The 22,471-nt window shown below is 34.5% G+C and overlaps 1 protein-coding gene across 3 annotated transcripts in view; it reads left to right on the top strand.

Moving 5' to 3' along the window:
* The window catches only part of BICD1 (BICD cargo adaptor 1), a 218,440-nt gene that overhangs the window by 99,786 nt on the left and 96,183 nt on the right, over positions 1-22,471 (top strand). For all 3 annotated transcript variants that reach the window (XM_078156613.1, XM_020975810.2, XM_020975809.2), the window contains exon 3: positions 19,385-19,537. In XM_078156613.1, the coding sequence (XP_078012739.1) occupies positions 19,385-19,537 (153 nt within the window). The remainder of the gene's footprint in view (positions 1-19,384; positions 19,538-22,471) is intronic.

The raw sequence follows: 22,471 nt of genomic DNA, 5'->3' as shown, positions 1-22,471 counted from the left end.
GCACTAGAATTAAGAGGGGGTTGAGTAAACTACCAGCAAAAAATGGGCTTTTATTTGGGATTGAAGGAAACCAGGGAAGTCAGTAGGCAAAGTTGAGGAGGGAAAGCATTTCAGGCATGGTAATAACCAGAGAAAATGCTGGGAGCCAAGAGATAGTGTGTTATTTGTGGAACAGCCAGGAGGCTAGTGTCATTGGATATAAAGAGTGAGAGCATGATTTTGCTTAGGCATCAATTCAGTAGCAATACAAAATATAATACTAATTCCTAGCAACTGTAGAGGCTTTGACAGTTTAAAAATTACTTGACATTTGTTATCTTATTTGAATCATGTATCAACCCATGAGATACATATGGCATATTGGGGGTGGAGGGAGTAAAGGTGCCTGAAGCTTATAAAGGTTACATGACTTTTCCAGTATTTCACAGCTTGGGATCTAGGAATTAAATCGAGATCTTGACTGTACCCAATGCATTTTCTACGCTGGCATGTGTTATCTAGTCAAGGCTTTAAAGTTATCCTGCATGTGTTATTAGCAGATACAGAGATATAAAACTTCTTCAGTAGAATGTTATGAATTGTGTTTTCTTTTAAACATATCAGAGATGTTCTTTTATTGCTGTTGGTGCCTAATATATAATAGAGTCTATAATAAAATATATTTTCTTAAGTTTTAACTTCCAGACTTCATGTAAACATTTCTTATTTCGTAGAGTCATTTTTATAACAGAATTACAAAAGTCTAATTGAAATTCTGGTCAGGAAGAATTGCATCACTATTTTTTGTATACAGATTAAAGGCTTTTTTATGAGATCCAGTTCAATATAAAGGCAATTCTTTTCCTTGAGAACTAGGAGTGATCCTATGTGTGTGAATTGTGTTCAGTAGTGTCTTCAACCGTACAGGGTTAAGGAGGTCCTCCAACCACAAGCCATCACACTCTTACTTAACAGTGTGGTTCACAGACAGCACAAAACATTGGTGATAATAACCCAAGATATATTAGGAAAACATTCCAAAACTACATATAAGGTGAGGGAAAGGAAGCATGTCATTTCAGTTCCCATAACCCCGAAAATTTTAATTTTCCTCCAAATGTCACTTTTCCTTGAGCTAATAAAAGATTTCCTTGAAAGCTAATTTTCTGCCTTCTTAGTTTTCAGCTTCAAAGTGTTTCCAACTCTCCACCTTTCCAGGAATCCTGAATTTTATCTTTTACAACTTCAGAGAGAACTTCTCAATTTCTCCTCCTTGGAGATTTTTATTTCATTTTTAGGGAAAGTCAGCTTTTCATTGGCCCTTAGTCTAAGATCACAAAATATGTATTATGCTTCCTATATATTTTCTGCAGAGTCCTTGTGCATAGTAGATTCTCACATAAGACTGATTTAAAAAAGGTAGAAACTTGAAAAAAAAAAGCTCAATACTGACAAAGATGTTTTTTACCCAAAGGCTGTCATGAATTTATTTCTGGGATTCAGGTGTTTAATTTAAAGAGTATTCATCAAACACTTTCTATGTGCAAGGCACTACTCTAGGGTAAGGATATGGTAGGAGCAATTCCCTTTTAGAAATTGTAATCAAAAGGATTATGTACTGTGCAGATTCACTTTAGGTTCGGATCTCAAGATATAATGACACTTACTCAGGATAAACTTAACAAATAATCACATTTATTTTACAATGATTAATAGTGGTTAAAAACCACACAAGCAATAAAAGTAAGAATAACATTCAATACAACAAGTAATAATCAATATAAAGAAAAGTAGGAATAAGAAAAGAAAGGATACACACTCACTGGCCAGGTGAACTCAAATACCTAATAGACCGGGGGGGACTAGAGAACGGCCAAAAGGTCTGGTCAGGGAGGCAACGGGGAGCGCCTTACCCCGGGACACAACGAAGGCCGTGCACGTGGTCTGCCTCTGGCAGAGAGTTGGCCTTCCTATCTCTGCAAACAAAGTCTCCAAAATCTCTCTTTCCAATGACCCTTTTTATATCCATGTATAGCAGGGAAAAAACAATCTTGATATTTTGTTTTGTATATGTCTCCTTGGTGAGTACTCAGATCCAGGGTACGTACACATTCTAACAATGGTTGGAGCTTGATCAGAGCTCCAACTACCTGTTTATTGAGTGATTGTCCAAGGAGTGATCAATTCCTTGGACAATTACATGCTTTTCTCAAGAAAAATGTTCCTTGAGATAGATTGTTTTTCCAGGTAGCGTTATTTAGTTGTTGCTTAATGTTCCAGTCTCCTTGATCCTGGCCACGCTTTGATGACTCCATTTTATCTTTATGTCAGGTCATGAGGCAGTTACACCATTAGGTCATAAGATGTTTACACAGGGGGCTGGGGAGGATCTATCCTCCTCAGTTTCCCTTACAGGAATTTGCTGAACTAGATGTTATTTGAAGTCCCTTTTAGTGCTTAAGAGCCTGAGGATCTGAGTCAGTCCTTAGAGGAGGAGAGGAATTTTAACAGATAGATTTGGGGCAGGGTAAGTTCTGATTGACTGTCCACAAAGCCATTGACCACAGAAAAATAAGAGAAAACATAAGATCAAAAGTCAGGCAAATTACTGAACTGAAAATACATATAAAGTTGCTCTTTCATGTCTGTTATACATACTGACTCTTTAGTCAGGGAAGAAAGTAACCATGAAGATTTCATCGCCTGCTTGGGGATGACTGCTTATCGAAAGGCACTCTGTTAACAGAAGTTGTCATCAAGGATGCCATTTATATATATAAAGGTTATTCTCAAAATTTTGTCAAGAAAGGAAAGTAGATATACTTTAGTTATTCTAGTAATTGATATTTTCTAGGTGAACTCCTTTTGGCAAAATTATGGTATGTGACTTTTCCCCAAATGTTTGGTATCCTCTTTCCTTAAGATAACTTGTGAATCAATCCAGTGTAATCAAATTGTGTTACTTACAGGTCTATTCAAACTGCTTTTCCCCCCTTTGTTATGTTTGAATTAAATGTGATAGTTCCACTGTCATTGATAGACAAAAGAATTTCTCATAGAACTTTTTACAGATCTTTTACATTTTCCATCCGTTTATTGTACCTTCAGTTTTATCCTTAAATGCTTTAGGGATGATCTGGCTTTACCAAGTCTTCTAACATGTTTTCTATAAAAGTATTTTCCCCTCCACTGCTTCTCACTTTTTTATGAGGGAAGGAAGGGAAAGGAACAAGTATTTATTAAGCCCCTACTATGTGCCAGATACTATACTAAGTACTTTACAAATATTATCTCATTTGGTACAATAACCTCTTGAGGTAGATGATATACACAAATACTCACACATTTTATTATATTTTATTATGTGGTTTATATTCTAAATAAATATTGACAATGGTTGCCATATCTATCTGCTTGCTAACAAGATCAAATTTTCCTGATGGTAACAGTTTCTAGGTTTTTTTCCTCTCATTGCTCTGGAAATTGATTTATATTCATTAAACATACTTAGTAAACCATGATAGGGATTGTGGCATAGTAAATTTAGCACATTTAGTTACCTCAGAAGTTATCTAGTCCTACTCTTCATTTTATAGTCTGTCACTGTCTGTTCTTTTGTCCATTTTCCATGTTTAACATCAACTACTAGTTTAAATAAAACAGGTTAGAATTGTTTCAATTGTACATCATATCTTCTCATTTTTTTCTTTCTTCACCAACCTAATGAAACTACAGGGTTTAAACCTTTGTCTTAGGACAAGGATTCTTGACCTGAGGTGCATGAATTTATAAAGTTTTGATAACTATATTTCAGTTTAGCAGTTTCCATAATACTATGCATATTATTTTGAGAAGGGATCCATAGATTTATCAGACTGTCAAAGGGGTCCATTGTAGCAAAAATGTTTGAACCCCTAGTCTAGACACATCTAAAAGACACTTCCCATGCAAGTGAACAGACATTCAGTGTCCTCGATGAAAGGACACATAAAACTCCCCTTATTGGTTCTCAGTGACTGAGACTGCCTCTGAGATGATCAGTGACCGAGAATCAGGAGGTTCAGACTCTTGTCAGAAGAGCTGTCATTTCCTCCTTAGTTTGTTAAAATGTGCTATGAAATGGCTAGACCTCTTTCCGTTCCCATGCTTTCTCTTCATTAAAGTTCCATACTGGAGTATAGCAAGAAGGGGCTGGTCCTGCCCCTGCTTTCAGCAGCAGAAAATGGCAACTTGTAGAATTACCACCTGGCAGGGAACTTGTTCTTGCCTAGTTAAACTTGAGAGGGCAGTTCCTGGACCTCTACTTCCTGGTTTCCTTTTTTCTGCCTTCTGTTTCCTTTTCTGAACACAGGTCAATGACTAGATATGCAGAGAGTGGATTCTTCAAGCCTTAGGGTTACCTTGAGGGTAACCCTAATTTAAGGAATTTCCAAGAAATGGAGAGTTTCTGATTTCATGAGTTGGGAACTAATCAACTAGTATATTCCTTGAAGAAGGAAGAGGGTACTCAATAGAGGATTGCCTTGAAGCTATAGTACTAAAATCCCTGGAGGGAAGAGAGGGAAGAGATAGGGACCTTAACACTCTTGCTGTTCCCATGGTTATATTTGACAGTGCAGGTTCAAGCCAAATATGAAATATTTGTTTTACTGTCCTCCAAAATGATGGGGAAAAGAGCCAATAGAGTCCTATTGGGTGAAGTCTAATGAACTTTTCAAATGTTTTTTGTTTCTGTATGTTCATAGGCTCCTTTGAGATTTTTATATCTTTTTTTTTTAATGTTACTGTCCCATATCCAGTAATAATAATAGTATATTGAATATCTGTGCAGGAATTGGGACCGTATTATTTACACTTGGAAAAACACAGAAACAAACCTGTGTTTTATTGAGGAGATTTTCTTGGACTAAAATTTGAGAATTGGAGGCAAAAGCCAGAGAGAGACACTGATGTGCTTGGAGGTCAGTCCTCTAAATCAAACCTAATCCATGTGAGCCAGTTATCTGTTGAGGGATTCTAGGGACAAGTGACACATATAAGCACATATGTGTTTTCCTTATGTAGGCCATGTATTGGTATCCACCACAATCTGCCCTCATACCAAAAATGACTTTGGTTTCTCAAAAAGTACCACCACAACAAGACTAAAATTCAGACTTGCTCAGAGTACTTTTGGTAACCTTGTTATAGAACAAATATGCTCTTCATACTTAACACTGTGTCTCCTCAGCCCGTACTGAGGACATCTACATGCAGTCAGTCACAATGATTTACATCATTAACCTTTAAATGTAAAACATTTACTTAAAGATAAGGCAAAAATATTAGTTACTCAATATAAAGTTAGTACAGCAATAATCAATACATAAGAGTCTACACATTAATCTGGATCATACTCTTCCAACAATATATGCAGTGCCTGTGGGAGAGAGTAGGCACACAGAAACCTAGCAAGTATGAGGAAAATCCAAGTATTTGGGGAAACTCAGTTTTTTTTTTTACCTACAAACCTTGATGTCCACATTTCCTTCAGGAAAAAACTGCACCACACAAAGCTACTTCTCTGTTAGGTTGCTCCATTTTTAGTCCTCACTATTAGTGCTGGGCAAGCCCATTCACTCCTCTTGTACTCTTGAACTAATGAAGCAATGACAAGAATTTTTGGTTCACATTACCCTTAAAAGGGCACTGAGAAACTGGTATGCTATTATAGTGACAAGATGTTCCTTTTAAGCTAGAGAAATGTAAAGCTCCTTAAGTTGGCTTTTCTGGGCAAACCAGCTCTTCACTCAGTAGGATTCTATTTTGTGCAATCAGCTCTGTCTGTGCTTATAGAAAAGTACCTGTAAAGCCTGTCCCTTTTTTTCTGTTTTCTCCTCTCAAACCAGAAGAGAGTCAACAGGAAGTAACCAAATTTCTTTGAGAAGCTTCACCTCCCTCAGACTATGGTTGGTCCTGATAGGCAATAATTGAGCAAAGTTCAACTGCCCTCTATTCAGCAGGCTTCCAGGCATTTTGTCAGCCAATTCACAAAGCTGTGTTTGTCTTCCCACTTGGCAGCTTCCCAAGAACAGGGTCTGAAGATTTTCTGTCAGCCTATTACTTCCACTGGCATATTCTTAATCCCTCTACTACTATTCTTATCTGCTCTGTTTGCTGCTGGATTTTTCCTTTCTCTAATGGCTCAAATCAGAGCATCATGCTGGTTATTTCATCTTTTAAGTAAAACTCATGAAATGAAAATATTGTTAGTTATAAAACTAATGGTCTTTATTCTTTCTATAGTTTACAAATACTTATTTAATGTATTAATTTATGAGTTTTAATCTCCCAAATTCTAAAAAATAGTCACATGCAAAATTGTTGAGGGAAAAATACCCTGAAGCCAGTTATTTCTCTGACTTCAAACTTGTCCTCTGAATCCAATATCTGGGGGTAGTTCTCCTTCTAGTCCTCCTAAAATATGTCCTTCCATTTTAAGGGGAAAAAAACTGGTGTTTTTTTTTTCACAAATGGATTTTTATCAGTTTTTTTATACAAAAATTCTTTTTCCCCATTCAGAAGACAAATTTTCACATGTAAAAAAGTCCAATACTTTATGTTCTTCACAGGCTGATTTCATTCTTTTTCTTTAGATAAAAATTTATTTTTTGCCCCAAATTATTACCAGAGAAAGAAGGAATACTCTGCCTTTACTAAGAACAAATATGTTTTTGTGTATAGATGCATGTATGTGTGCATATCACCACACAGTTTGAACTGAAAATAACATATAGTTATAAACAATGATTGATAAGCTCTTCATTTATTTTTTAATGTAAATAGTATTTTGTTTTTTCCAGTTACATGTAAAGATAGTTTTCAACTTTCATTTTTTTATAAGATTTTGAGTTCCAGATTTTCCTTCCTCTGGCAACCCCCTCCCCAACATGGCAAGCAATCTGATATAGGTTATACATGTGCAATCATGTAAAACATATTTCTACATTAATCATGTTGTTAAAGAAGAAACAGAACAAAAGGAAAAATTCATAAAATAAAAACAAAGTGGAAGTATTGTCCTGTGATCTGCATTCAGATTCCATCAGTTCTTTCTCTGTATGTGGATAGCATTTTCCATTATGAGGTTTTTTTTAAATTATCTTGAATCATTGTACTTCTGAGAAGAGCTAAGTCTGTCATAGCTGATCATCACACAATGTTGCTGTTACTGTGTACAATGTTCTCCTGGTTCTACTCACTTCACTCAGCAGCAGTTCATGTAAGTCTTCCCAGGTTTTTCTTTAATCTGCCTGCTCGACATTTCTTATAATAGAATAGTGTTCCATTACTTTCATAAACTACAACTTGTTCAGCCATTCCCAGATTGATGAGCATTCCCTCAATTTCCAATTCTTTGCCACCACAAAAAGAGCTGCTAAAAACATTTTTGTACATGTGGGTCCGTTGCCCTTTTTTATGTTCTCTTTGGAATAGCCTAGGAATGCTATTGCTGGGTCAAAGGGTATATACAATTTGATTACCCTTTAAAGGGGCATAGTTTCAAATTGCTCTTCAAAATTCTTGGATCAGTTCACAATTCAACCAACAATGCATTAATGTACCAATTTTTCTGCATCTTCTCCAATATTCATCATTTTTATTTTCTGTCATGTTAGCCAATCTGGTAGGTTTAGGTGGTACCTCAGAGTTGTTTTAATTTGCATTTCTGTAATCAAAAATGATTAGAACATTTTTTTCCACATGCCTATAGATAGCTTTAATTTCTTAGTCTGAAAACTACCTATTCATATCCTTTGACCACTTATCAATTGGGAAATAACTTGCATTCTTATAAATTTGACTCAGTTCTCTGTATATTAGAGAAATGAAGCCTTTATCAGAAACACTTGCTGGAAAAATTGGTACCTTTCTAGTTTTTTTCTAATCTTGATTGCATTTGTTTTGTTTGTGCATAAACTTTTAATTTAATGTATCCATTTTGCATTTTGTAATGCTGTCTCTTGTTTGGTTGTAAATTCTCTTCTCCATATGATGGTATATTTAGAGAATCAACTAAAAAGCCATGTGAAATAATTAACAACTTCAGCAGGGTTGTAGTATATAAAATAAACTCACATGAATCATCAGCATTTGTATATATTACAAATAAATCTGACAGGTAAACAATTCCTTGCTTTTCTAGCTTGTTTATAGCATCAGCCTTTACATCTATACCATGTACCCATTTTGACCCTATCTTATAGGGTGTAAGGTGTTGGTCTACACCTAGTTTATTTTCTAGTTTTCTCAGCAGTTTTTGTTTAGTAGTGAGTTTTTATCCCAGAAGCTGGAGTCTTTCGGTTTATCAAATAGTAGATTACTATAGTCATTTACTACTCTGTCCTATGTGCCTAATCTGTTCCACTAATTAATTCATCATTCTATTTCTTAGCCAGTATCAAATTTTGATGATTGCTCCTTTATAATATAGTTTTAGATCTGGTATAGCTTGGACACCTTCTTTACATTTTTTCATTAAATCCTGTGATATTCTTGACCTTTTGTTCTTCCAGATGAATTTTTAAATTATTTTTTCTAGGTCTATAAAGTAAATTTTTGGTAGTTGGATCAGTAGGGCACTGAATAAGTAAATTAATTTAGGTGGAATGGCTTTTTTAAAAAATTGTATTAGCTCTGCCTATCTATGAGCAATTGATATTTTTCCGGTTGTTTAGACTGACTTTATTTGTGTGAAAAGTGTTTTGTAATTGTGTCCATATAGTACCTGGGTTTGTCTTGGCGGGTAGATGTCTGCAGTTATTTTAAATGGAATTTTTCTATCTCTTGCTTTGTTAGTAATATATACAAATGCTGATGATTCATGTGAGTTTATTTTATATACTGCAGCTTTGCTGAAGTTGTTAATTATTTCACATAGTTTTTTTAGTTGATTCTCTAAATATACCATCATATCATCTGCAAAGAATGATTGTTTTGTTTCCTCATTGCCTATTCTAATTCCTTCAATATTTTTTTCTCCTCTTATTGTTAAAACTGATATTTCTAGTACAGTATTGAATAGTAATGGTGATAAACAACATCCTTGTTTCACCCTTGATCTTATTGCGAAGGTTCTGGCTTATCCCCATTATGGATAATGCTTATTTATGGTTTTAGATAGATATTACTTATTTTAAGGAAAGCTCCATTTAATCCTATGCTCTGTAGTGTTTTTATGGGTGCTATGTTTTGTCAAAACCTTTTCCTGCATCTGTTGAGGTAATTATATGATTTTTGTTGGTTTTGTTATTGCCATGGTCAATTATACTGATAGTTTTCCTAATATTGAAGCAGCCTTGCATTACTGGTATAAATCCCACCTGATCATAATGTATTGTCCTGGTGATAAGTTGCTGTAATCTCTTTGATAATATTTTATTTTAAATTTTATATCAAAATTCATTAGGGAAATTGGTCTATAATTTTCTTTCTATGTTTTGGCTCTTCCTGGTTTAGGTATCAACACCATGTTTGTGTCATAAAAGAATTTTGTAGAACTCCTTCTTTGCCTGTTTTTCCAAATACTTTTGGAATTAGTTGTTTTTAAAATATTTGATAGAATACATTTGTAAATCTATCTGGCCCTGGAGATTTTTTGTTAGTGAATTCATTGATGGGTTGTTCAAATTCTTTTTCTAAAATGGGGTTATTTATTTACTCTTCTTTTAATCTGAGCAACTTATATTTTTATAACCATTGATCCATTTCACTTAGATTGTCAGATTTATTGCAATACAGTTGGGCAAAAAAATCCTAATTATTGCTTTAATTTCTCTTCATTGTTGGTAAATTCACTCTTTTCATTTTTGATATTGGTAATTTGGTTTTCTTTCTTTTTTTTACATCAAATTAACCAAAGGTTTATCCATTTTATTGTTTTTTTCCCAATAAAACCAGATCTTAGTTTTATTTATTTGTTCAGTAGTTTTCTTACTTTCAATTTTATTAATCTCTCCTTTATTTTCAGGATTTCTAATTTGGTGTTTAATTGGGGATTTTTAATTTGTTCTTTTTCTAGCTTTTTTGGTAGCATGCCCATTTCATTGATCTGCTCTTTCTCTATTTTATAAAATGTCACCTAAGTACTGCTTTGATCACATCCCAAAAATTTTGGTATGTTGTCTAATTATTATCATTCACTTTGGTGAAATTTTTCTATGATTTGCTGTTTGACCTACTCATTCTTTAGGATTAGATCATTCAGTTTCCAATTAATTTTTAATCTATCTTTCCATGGCATTTTATTACTTGTAAAGTTTACTATATCATAATCTAAAAATGATGCATTTAATATTTCTGCATTTTTGCTTTTGATTGTGAGGTTTTTATGCCCTAATAAATTGTCAATTTTTGTGTAGGTGCCATCTACCACTGAGAAAAATATATATTCCTTTCTATCCCCATTCAGTTTTCTCCAGAGGTCTGTCATATCTAAGTTTTCTAAAATTCTATTAATCTCCTTAACTTCTTTTTTATTTACTTTGTGGTTAGATTTGTTTAGAACTGAGAGGGTTAGGTTGAGGGGTCCTCCACAAGTATAGTTTTAATTTCTGTTTCCTCCTGTTTCGTATTTAACTTTTCCATTAGATATGTAGATGCCATACCATTGGGTGCATATATGTTTAGTATTGACATTACTTCATTTTCTGTGGTACATTTTAGCATGATGTAGTTTCCTTCATTATCTCTCTCAATTGGATCTCTTTTTGCTTTTGCTTTTTCTGAAATCAGGATTGGTACCCATGCTTTTTTTTTTTTACTTCATCTGAAGCAAAATAGATTTTGCTCCTAGCCCTTATCTTTACTCTTTGTGTGTCTCTCTGCTTCAAGTGTGTTTCTTGTAAACAACATATTGTAGGATTCTGTTTTTTATCCACTCTGCTTGCATTTTATGGAAGAGTTCATCCCATTCACAACCACAGTTATGATTACTACCTGTGTATTTCCCTCCATCCTATTTTTCTTCCTGTTTGTCCTCTCTCTCCTTTCACTCTTCCTCGACAATGTTTTGCTTCTGTCTACCACCTCTCCTGGTCTGCCTTCTTTTCTCAGTCTCACCCCACCTCCCCACATATACTTTTACTTAATCTCCTCTCTTCCTACTTTCCTGTTGGGTAAGATAGATTTCTATATTCAACTGATTGTGTATATTATTCCCTTTTTGAGCCAATACTGATGAAAGTAAAATTCAAGTGATGCCCATTACCCACCCTCTCATCTTTTTTTATTAATTTATTTCAAACTTAAATACAAAATAAGAAAAAAAAGCGTTGCTATATGTACAGAAGAACATAAGAGAGGATTCAAAATATACAGCAATAAATTTCCATTTGAAGGAAGCCTATATAATAAATACTGTACTTTATGTTCAGAGCTGTCCACCTTTTCTTTGCTTCCTTGTAAGTTTTATTTTGTTCCCTGTTGTGCACTTTTGACTTTGTTCTTTTTCCCCCTTCCTCCACCTGTCCCCAAGAAGGCTACAATTAAGCAGAATACATTTATACACACACACACACACACACACACACACACACACACACATATACACAAACATATATGCATATATACATACATAAACAGACATACATATGTACATGTTAGCTATTAGCTATAGCTGTTAGCTATAATTATACTCATATATAGACATATACTTTCTTATGTATCTATGTAAGACCATATTATACTTGTTTGTCCTCTGTAGATAACATCTTCCTCTAAGTCTGAGCCTTTATATATTTTTAAAATCCTCCAATTCATCTTTTCCTCCATCAAAGCAATATTCCAACCTTATACTATTTAGTTATTTTAAACAGGCTAAAACAATATTAATATGACTGACATAAAATGTAGTTTCCTTATTTTTCTCTTTTGATTAAATCTATTTTAGCTTTAACTTTTTCTGAGGTCATGATTACTACCCCTGCTTTTTTCCTAACAAATTCTAATCCTAATCTTTATTTTGTTTGTGTGTATCTCTTATTTCCTATCCCTCCTGACTTCTCTACTTTTTAATTCCTTACCTTCCTTTTACTTAATGTACTCCCCAAATATCCCCCCTTATTTTCTCCCCCTCCCCCTTTATCCTTACTCTCTTCTTTCTATCTGAATTTAGAAGTCTTTTATAGCCTTCCAATTATGTTTTTCCCTTTTTATTCCATTCCCATTAATCTAGATACTCTTTTATGCTGCCTCCTTATGCTGTTCCCTCACCCTTTTGTTTCTTTATAAATTTAGAAGACTTATTCCCTTCTATCTATCTATCTATCTATCTATCTATCTATCTATCTATCTATCTATCTATCTAGTTCTCTCTTTAACTGAGATCTGATGTGAATAGGGTTCCCTCTAAAAAATCTCCCTCTTATCCTCTCCTCCCTCCATATCTTCTTACCCTTTTATTTCTTTCAGAATTTGGAAGACTTTTATGCCCTTCTAGATATGTGTATATATAGAGATAAATAGATAGATAGATAGTTCCCTCTTTTACCCCTTCCTGATGAGAGTAGGGTTCCAGAGCTACCAGGACTCCTGTACCTAATTGCTCTGTGTCAATTCTTCTTGTACCTCATTTGTATAAGATGTTCTTTTTACCTTTTCCTAAATGACTTTACTTTTTAGAATCACATCATACTCAGATTGATTCCAGTCTTTCTTTTGAAATATCTAATTACTAATAACAACCCTAGACATACATTTTTTATTTACTTATGTAAAAAGTAAACAGTCTGTCTTTATTGAGGCCCTTGCAATTAATCTTTGATATGTACCTTATATTTCTCTTGGATCTTGTATGTCAAATTTTCCATTAAGTTCAGGAGTTTTTGCAAGAAAATCCTGAAAGTCTGACGATTCATTGAGTATCTTTTTTTAAAAATTTTTTTTGGTTTAGGATTATGCTTAATTTTGCTGGGCGTGATATTTTTGGCCACAACCCCAGTTCTTTTGCTCTTTGTTATACAGTATTCCAAGACCTGTGGTCTTTTAGTGTAGCCACTGCCAGGTCTTGTGTTATTCTAATTGTAGCTCCACCATATTTGAATTGGCTTTTTTTCTTGTTGCTTGTAATATTTTATCCTTGAGCTGGTGGTTTCAAAATTTAGCTATGATATTCCTGTAGGTTTTTCTCATAGGATCTCTTTCAGGCAGTGATCAGTGGATTTTTTCCATTTCTGCTTTCCCCTCTTTTTTTTTTCTTTTAGGCAATTGGAGTTAAGTGACTTGCCCAGGGTTATACACCTAGTAAGTATTAAGTGTTTGGTCTGAGACCGGATTTGAACTCGGGTCTTCCTGACTTCAGGACCTGTTCTCTATCCACTGCGTCACCTAGCTTCCCCTTTCCCCTCTTTTTCTAACACTTTAGGACATTTTTCTTTAATTATTTCTTAAATTATTGTACCAAGATTCTGGTTTTGGTCATGGCTTTCAGGGACTCCAACTCTTCTTATGTTTTCTCTTCTTGATCTGTTCTCCAGATCAGTTGTTTTTCTTATGAGATATTTTATATTCTCTTCTGTTCATTCATTTTTTATATTTTGTTTTATTATTTCTTGGTCTCATAACTTTGTGGCTTCCCCTTGCCCAGTTCTAATTTTCAAATGCTTGTTTTCTTCCTTAAGATTTTGGATCTCTTTTTCCAGTTGGCTGACTTTATTTTCATAATCTTTTCTTGGATTATTCTTATTTTTAAAAAATTTTTTTCCTCAATCTCTCTCATTTGATTTTTAAAGTCTTTTTTAAGTTCTTCTGTGAATTCTTTTTGGGCAGGTGACCATTTGACATTACTCTTTCAGGTAGAAAAGGCTTTCTTTACTTCATTATCCTCTTCTGAAGATGAATTCTATTCCCATAGTAACTTTCTATAGTTGGATTCTTTCTCCTTTACCTGATCACTTTTAAAAATAAATTTATAGTAACTTGTTGAAATCTCCTCTAGTCTTAAGAGTATGGGAGATAGTGTATCTGGTCTCAGATCCTCCTTCACTTCTCCTCTCTGGCCTGGAATAAAAAAGCAAGAACACCACTCTCTTGTAAGTGCCCACAGCCATCAGAGTCCCTGCCCCACAGTTATTCTACTCACCGGACACGTGCTGGTTCCTTTTCACCCAGGGCCACATCTCAGCTTCACAGCTGAGCTTGGTGTTCCTTATCAACAATGGTTCCCTCAGTTTTCTCCTGCTCAGATGCCTGACTTCTCACACTGTCCAGGAGGTGAAAATTCCTCTAGCTGGGGCTAAGGCTACCTACCAACCCAGCTAGTTCCAGGACTTGCCACTTGTTGTTTCAATGGAACCAGCCTTAGGGGTATTTACTCTTCACAGGGACCAAACCTCAGTCCCGAGATTTTTCTTTGGATCTTCTCCAGTTGTCCATGGAGGACTACTATTCTGCCCCAACTCTTCTTTATTTTTACTGCTCTGTGTTCACCTTGAGTTGCTATTTTGTCTTGTTTTTTGGGGGAAATCTGGAGAGTTTGGAATTTTCTGGCCTACTCCACTATCTTCTCAGAATCCTTTTTCCAATTCTATTTTTTAAAGGAGCTGTTTTCTTCACTCAATTTTTATGCCTCCTTTTCCAAGCTGTTGACTCTTTTTATTTCATAATTCTCTTGCATAACTCTCATTTCTTTTCCCAATTTTTCTTCTGCCTTTCTTATTTGATTTTTAAAGTCCTTGTTGAACTCGTCCAAAAGGACTTTTTTGACTAGAGACCAATTCATATTCCTGTTTGAGGCTTTGCCTCCTGTAGTCATTTTGAATTTATATTTTCATCTTCCCTTTTGCCATATTAGCTTTGTATAGTCATGTCTATTTTTTTGGTTTTTTGCTCATTTTCTATCCTATTCCATTAATTTTAAATTTGAGCTCTGCTTCTGTGATATAGGGGGCACTGTCCAAGCTTCTTGTGCTGGGGGCCAGGGGCCTGATCACTGACTTTCTTCACTAGGATCTCTGGGCCAGGTGGCTTGCCCTGCCCTAGAGTGGCCCCATCTAGTTGTGCCAGTTGTCCCAGGGATTCTGGAGTTGGCAGTTTAATTACTGTGTTGGGACTGCAAACCTCACAGCTGATCTGCTGTGCGACTGCCCTGCTGAGGCAGGACTGTGGGACCTCAGTTGCTGATCTTTGTTGCGGCTAAGATCCTCCTGCTAGCTTGCCTGGACACGCCTATACTGGACTGCACTCCCTTTTTACCCAAGTGAGATGGACTTTTTCTGCAGTCCTTCTAAGTTATCTTGGGTTGGAAAATTGTTTCACTCCATCTTTTTGTGGGTTTTGTCTCTGCATTTAGTGGCTTGATTGAATGTTGTTTCAAGGGAAAGTGGGGAGAGCTCAGCAACTTCCTGGCTTTTCTACACCATCTTGGCTCTACCTCTTCTTATTTTCTCAGGAGCAGATCTCAGGTCCGAAGATATTAAGAGGTCTCTGCTGTTTGATATCTTCTCCATTTAAAGCCTGTAGTGGCAGCTTTGGTGAAGCAAAGATGAAAGTAGTTTTGTAGAGATTTGAATATTCAGCTATTTCTGTAGTGTATTATTACTACCTCAAACTCTAGATTCAAGTCTATCTTTCAGTTTGCCTCCTTCAGTTTACATTAAAGGGAGACAGTTTTCATTATGTTATAGATGTGGCATGTTTTCATTTGGTTTGAGATGATGTCTGATACAAAGTTTCATTACATTGTCTGTATCTTGTGAAAAAAAATGTTATGGTCAAAATTCTCCTAACTTACGGTCAAAATTTCTTTTCAGCCTGTTATTATAACAAGTTTATCTAAGTGTAAGGAACTATTTTGTAAATGCAAATTTTAGAAATCAAAACAACTGCTTGACTATATCTCTTCACCTTTCCTGGAAGGTGTCCTAATATACTAAAATATGGTAATTTGAAAAGAAGGTCCATTGATTGGGCTTTGAAATATCATATTGCCTAGTGAAGTTCAGTGTCACACTTACCATATCTATTTGCAAGTGGACACTTTCCAACATAATACAGCACTTTGCAGATATAACTGGGATCTATTTTTGCCTCAGTGAAACTGCTCGTGCATTCCGGAAGACAAATATATTACTGAATGTGTGTGTGTGTGTGTGTGTGTGTGTGTACATACACACATATTATATATACATATATATATATATTACTGAATTCTAAACAATATTATACTCTGAAAAAAGTATTTGGATTGGAGATGAATTTGTAAACTATAGCTGAATGACAGTATGTATGAATAAAAAGAAAAGGATGAATATAAACACATTTATTAAGGACTTGTCACATGCCAGGCACTATGCTAATCATTGGGTATACAAATATGAAATGATGTTCCTACTCTCAAGAAGTTTAAATTCTAAAAGCAGAAGACAACGCATTGAGAAGTGGTTGCCAGCGGAGGAGGCTAGGGAGTTACAGAGATGGTGAGTTGTTGTATATGAAACAAAAGTAGTGGGGCAGTAGAGTGAAAAGGTACCTGGGGCTCAGGCAGAGAGTGAGATGGCATGGGTTGATGGCTGAATGCAATGTGAAGAAGAAACATGGTGTGTGTCAGCCAGTAGCCTCTGTACCATTATTGACATTTTTCATTAAACTTAATAAACTTTACTTCTTTAATGTTTATTTGTTACCAAAATCAGTGAAGAAAGACGATTGGCTTGTGAGAGGAGGAAGGCAGTCAATGACGATCTATGAGGTAGCTAGATTGAGCAGTAGGTAGGGCACTGGGGCCTACAGTCAGGAAGATCTGAGTTCAAATGTGACCTTTAACAGTAGCTGAGTGACTACCTTCTATTTGCCTTAGTTTCCTCAACTATAAAATGGGGATGTTAACAGCTCCCATCTTACAGGGTTGTTGTGAGGATCAAATGAAATAAAGTTAACAAAGCACTTACCAAATGCCTGGCACATAGCAGGCATTATATAAATGCTTAGTCCCTCCCTCCCTCCCAGTGACTGTGGAATCATATGTGGTTATTACATTGATTATAGTTTATAGTTGTCTTCCTTTGCAACATTTTAGTCATTGTATGAATTGTTTACCTAGTTCTATTAACTTCAGTCTTCATTAGTTCATTTCATCAGAAATCTTAGGTTTATCTGAATATGTCCCTTTCATAAAATTCTATTACATTCATATACGACAGTTAGTTCAGATATCACCAATGAATAGACATCTTTTTTATTTCCAGTTCTTTGCTATTGCAGAAAGTGGAAGTGTAAATTTTTTGTGCATATCAATTCTTTCCCTCCTTTTTTGATTTCTTTTGAGTATAAATCTAGTAATGTTCTCTCTGGGTCAAAGAGTATGCCCAGTTTAATGATTTTTTGGAGTATAGCTCTGTAATGGTTAGAATTTTAGATCAATCTACATTTCCACTAAGAATACATTAGTATGTCTGTCCTCTCAGAGCTTCACCAACAGTAGTTATTTTCTTTTTTTGGTCATTTTTGCCAATCTGATGGGTATGAGGTCAAACCTTAGAGTTGTTAGCATTTTTTACATTGTTCTTAATAACTTGCCTTTATTTTTTTTCCAAATCACTACATTTTTAAAAATAATATTTTATTTTTTCTCTAATTACATGTAAACAATTTACACACTCATTTTTTTTTAAGTTTAAAGTTCCAAATTCTATCCATCTCTTTCTCCCTTTCTTCTTCCCTGGAACAGTAATCTGATATAGATTATACCTGTGCAATCATGTAAAATGTATTTCCATTTTAGTCATTTTGTAGAAGAAAACTCAAGCCAAGAAAGAAAGAAAGAAAGTAGAAAATAGTATGCTTCAATTTGTATTCAGACTTCATTAGTTCTTTCTTTGGAAGCAAATAGCATTTTTCATCAAGTCCTTTGGGATTGTCTTGGATCGCTGTCTTGCTGAAAGTAGCTAAGTCATTCACAGTTGTTCATCATACAACATTGCTGTCACTGTGTACAATGTTCTCCTGGTTCTAATAGCTTGTCTTTCTTCTAAGAACTGCTTGTTCATATTCTTTGGCCATTTATCTTTAGAGTAATGTATCTTCTTCATGTATATTTGAATCAGTTCCCTAGAGATCTTGGATATCAGGTCTTTATCAGATAAATTTTGTGCAAAGATTTTTCCTCACGTAACTATTTTTCCTTTAATCCTATATATAATCATTTTGTTTGTGTGAAGTTTTTTGATTTTATGTATTCAAGATTATATATTTTATTTCCTGTGATGATCCTCTCTATCCTTTATTTGGTAAATAACTCATCCCCTATACATAATTATGATTGTTCTCCCTCTTCCTCTTACTTGTTTTTTTTTAAATGAAATTTTGTTTTCCAGTTAGCAAAAATCTGTCATCTTTCTCTTCCACCCTGCCCCCTACAACTAAGAACAAAAGAAAAACAAAATCCCTTTTACAAACATGTATAGTCAAGGAAAACAAATTTCCATTTGTGTATATATACATATACATTATGTGTATGCACACAAATATATTTCTAATTTTCACTCTGTCATTCACCCCTTTATCAGGTTGGCATGTTAGAGTACCTGATTCCCCCATAGTATCACCATCATTGAATTTTAATAATTTTTTTAATTCTTTTTGTCATCCAGTGAGTATTTTGAAAGTTTTGGACATCTTTCTCTCATTTGGCCCACAGCCTCTCTATTCTTCTTATCATACACATTCCCTCCTATCTTGTCACTAAATTTTAAATAGTCTTCCTTATTAATGCCCAATCCTGTTACTAACCTATGAAATATCATGCTCCATTAAGTTTCCCAGCTGCCAGAATTCCTGAAAAGATCAGAATCTAGGATGGGGAAAAATACTAGCAAGAATATGCTGTTTAACCAGGAGAGGTTTTATAGATCACTTTTTCTTATTTGACCTGAGTACCCCAGGAACTTAAATTTTCTTCCTGATTTTATCTCCAATTTTGTGATTTCTTTTAGGTACTTGTTTTGGAAAACATTTGGGCAAAATATATCTTAAAATTTTCTTTACAAATAGTGTGATGGTGAAAGGTATACATGTGAAAGAAAATACATAAATTGCTGGCTGTGTACATAATAGTTATGACTATTTACTATAAGAAAAAATTATAGTTATTTTCCCTTTGCAGAAAAAAATTACAAAATCTATTATAAGATGGAGAAAGGATATTTCTCTGTAAGTTGTATTATTTGTTCAGGTTTCCTTTCTAGGAATTATCAAAGAGAAAACCACCATGACTATAAACTTAACAAAATACCATTTAAAGACCATTTCTCACATGTTCATTAGTTTTGATTTTTTTTTAACTTCCTGAGATGCTATCTTACCATACTGGCCATCAGAAAAAAGAAATCATGTTCAACCTATGGGTTTTTTTTCCCACTTCTGTTTTCAGAACAATGAGGTGTTAGAGCTGCAGAGAATAAGAATGAAGGATGAAATCCGAGAATACAAGTTTCGAGAAACCCGCCTCCTTCAGGATTACACCGAATTGGAAGAAGAAAATATTACTTTACAGAAGCTGGTGTCCACATTGAAACAGAACCAGGTAGGATTGTTTTTAAAGATTTTATTAGTTATAGTCCAAATGAAAGTGTTTCTGCTTAGTAACACCTTTTCCTATCTCAATAAGCAATTTCTCAAATTTTGCCTTAATTTTTCTCTCCTAAAGTTAACAGACCTTTGCTAATGTTTTCTTGCTGCTTTACCATGGGATGATAGTAGCTATGCATGTGGAGCACAAACTCTGGCAGGCTGTACCAAGTGAGAAGGTCTTCAGAGATAGTCTTTGTGATAAACTGTGTGAAATATGAGGACCAGGCTATTTAATTTTAGAAAGGATAACCACCAATTGATGTATTATTCTGGCCGTAGTAAAACATGAAAACTTAGAGAGATTGCATTCTATATGAGTAGAGAGAGCACTGATGAATCATAAATTTTTTTTAGTCTTTTGATGTATTAAATAATTGAATTTAACAAAACTACTTTTCCCTACGAAATTTATACAGTGCCATTTCCTTACATTTTTCTTGCTATTATTTTTAATTGAAATAGTGTAATAGATTATTGTGTAGGCAAAAGATGCCTCAACTTGGAGTTTTAGTCTATGTTATTGTAGTTTAGAACTAAAAAAAATCTGTTTGTTGAAGAGAGCTTAGCTTAAGCACTAAAAGTAAAGAGACTGAACTCTGTTTCAAACTTGTTTCTACAAACATTTGGAATTATTTCAGTCCGTTAAAAAAATAGATACTAGGGCATATGGTTAGGAAAGTTAAAAAAATTTCTCATTATTATTAAAATGGCTCTAATTTGTAGAATTCTTTGAGATCTCAAGAAAAACAGAATTTACATGGTAAAAATCAAGATCAGAGCCATTAAGAGAAAAAATGCTTATTTTCCTCCAACTACCAGAAGAAATTATCTTCCTCATTTCTAGTTTGACTGAGAGTTCAACTAATGCATATATATGTTAATGTAATTTCTCTTTGTAAGGAAGTTCAGAAAACTGCATGTCCTTGACAGGATTTTGTTGGATTAACAAAGAGAGTAGCTATCTTCTTGGAAGAGGCAATTTGTGAAAATGCTTGTTAATATTTGTATTTTTTGAAGGAGAATGACAAAAGTAGCAGGATAGTTGGGGATCACCAAGAGTCTAAGCTGATGCCAGTATAACATTCTGGACTAAATTTTGCTTCTACTTCCCTTCTCAAAGGAGAAAACTGAGAGAGGTTCCTCCAACCCCACCGTCAAAATGTTATCTTTTGACTATAGGTACTTCCCCACTGATTTTTTAGGATTCTATGTTGGAAGACAACTGAAAATGTACCATGTTGAGCTAATGATAAAGAGGTGATTGAATAATTTCAGTTCATAGAGTCCTGGAACACCATTCAGTGTTCATCCTATCCCACTCAAATCGTTGATTAGATGTGGCTCTATATGCGCATTGAGGAATGGTTGTATTTTATGCTTGCATTTTCAGTGTTTCTAAGAAACCTTTGGGAGTCAAAAAGAATAAATTCTCTCCCCATGCCTCTTATGAAACATAAATAGGACTTAAAGCAAATTTACTATAGTCCATTGGAAATACTCATGTTGCCAATGCAATCTATCACTGAGGATTTGGATTTTAAATTACCATTAGTTTCTGAAAAATCTAAATCCTCAGTGATAGATTGCAATGGCAATGTGAGTGTTTCCAGTGTGCTGCAGTTAATTGAAGGTATACCTACAGCACTCTCCTATTGAGTATTACTGGATGGAGTTTAATTTCCCTTTCGGAGTTAATTAGGGCCAGTTCAAGTCATAGTGGAAAGACTACTGTGATTTCCTAAGAGTATTTGTTAACTAGGATGCTTTATTTGGCAATTTGTAGTAACCAATGAATGATTTTTTCTGTTTCGCTCTTCCTCTTTTAACAGTACTTGAAAAATGGAAACTAATAGATGATTCAGCAGAAATAAATGAAAATTGAAACACTTATGTTGTAGTTCAGTCATTTCAGTCATGTCTGACTCTTTGTGACTCCATTTGGGGTTTTCTTGGCAAAGATGTTGGAGTGGATTGCCATTTCCTTCTCGAGCTCATTTTACATAGGAGGAAATGGAGACAAACAAGGTTAAGTGATTTGCCGAGGCTGGATTTGAATTCAGGAAGATCAGTCTTTCCTCACTCCAGACCTGGCATTCTATCCACTGTTGCACTTTGCTGTTCTAAAACAGTTAACCTATCTTTAATTTCACTTTTATTTGTAAGACATCTTATGATAATTGCCCCAAATCAGTGGCTAATGAATTATTCCATCATTATTTGTCAAAATGTTACAATGGGAGCATTCTAGCTTATTTTTTGATAAGTGGGTGTAAGTACACATGTTGTAAAAATTAGACAATGCCATATTTTTCTGCAGTACATTCTTTCTTATGAGCACTTGTATCTATCAAAATTTTGCTTTCTGCTCAAACTATATAAATAATGAAAAATCAAGTTACTACATTGAAATGTAACTCTTGAAAAATGAAGAGTTGATTTTTTTTCTTTCCCTCCAAATTCCTAATAACTTAGCTATTTGTTGATTAGGTGTTAGATATTCACTCCACAAATGAGTAATTTATATTCAAAATGTATTTGAAAAAAAACCCTGAATGTAAGGATTAGTTCTGATTAACTTGTCATTTGTCAGTTGCAGTATCTGTTCTAACACAAAAACAAATTAGATACAAATTTCAGTTCTTCAGCCATATTTCATTGGATGCTAATTTCGTTCTATTTGTCAGAAACAGAATGAAGGCTACTCCAACAGGGACATAAGCAGCCACCTGTATTTCATAACTAAAACAGTAATTGAAATGTAGCTCTACCCTAAAATAGCTTACTTGGTAATGTGATATGAATGTCCCAAAATTTGCAGTCTAAGGCATTAAAGACCCCTCTTAAAAGAAAATTTTTACATTTTTCTGGGAATCTTGGGGAAGAGATT

This window comes from Phascolarctos cinereus, unplaced genomic scaffold (assembly GCF_003287225.1).
Source record: "Phascolarctos cinereus isolate Bilbo 61053 unplaced genomic scaffold, phaCin_HiC Scaffold_1;HRSCAF=81, whole genome shotgun sequence".
NCBI classification, from domain to species: domain Eukaryota; kingdom Metazoa; phylum Chordata; class Mammalia; order Diprotodontia; family Phascolarctidae; genus Phascolarctos; species Phascolarctos cinereus.
This window is presented reverse-complemented; position numbering and strand designations above follow the sequence as displayed.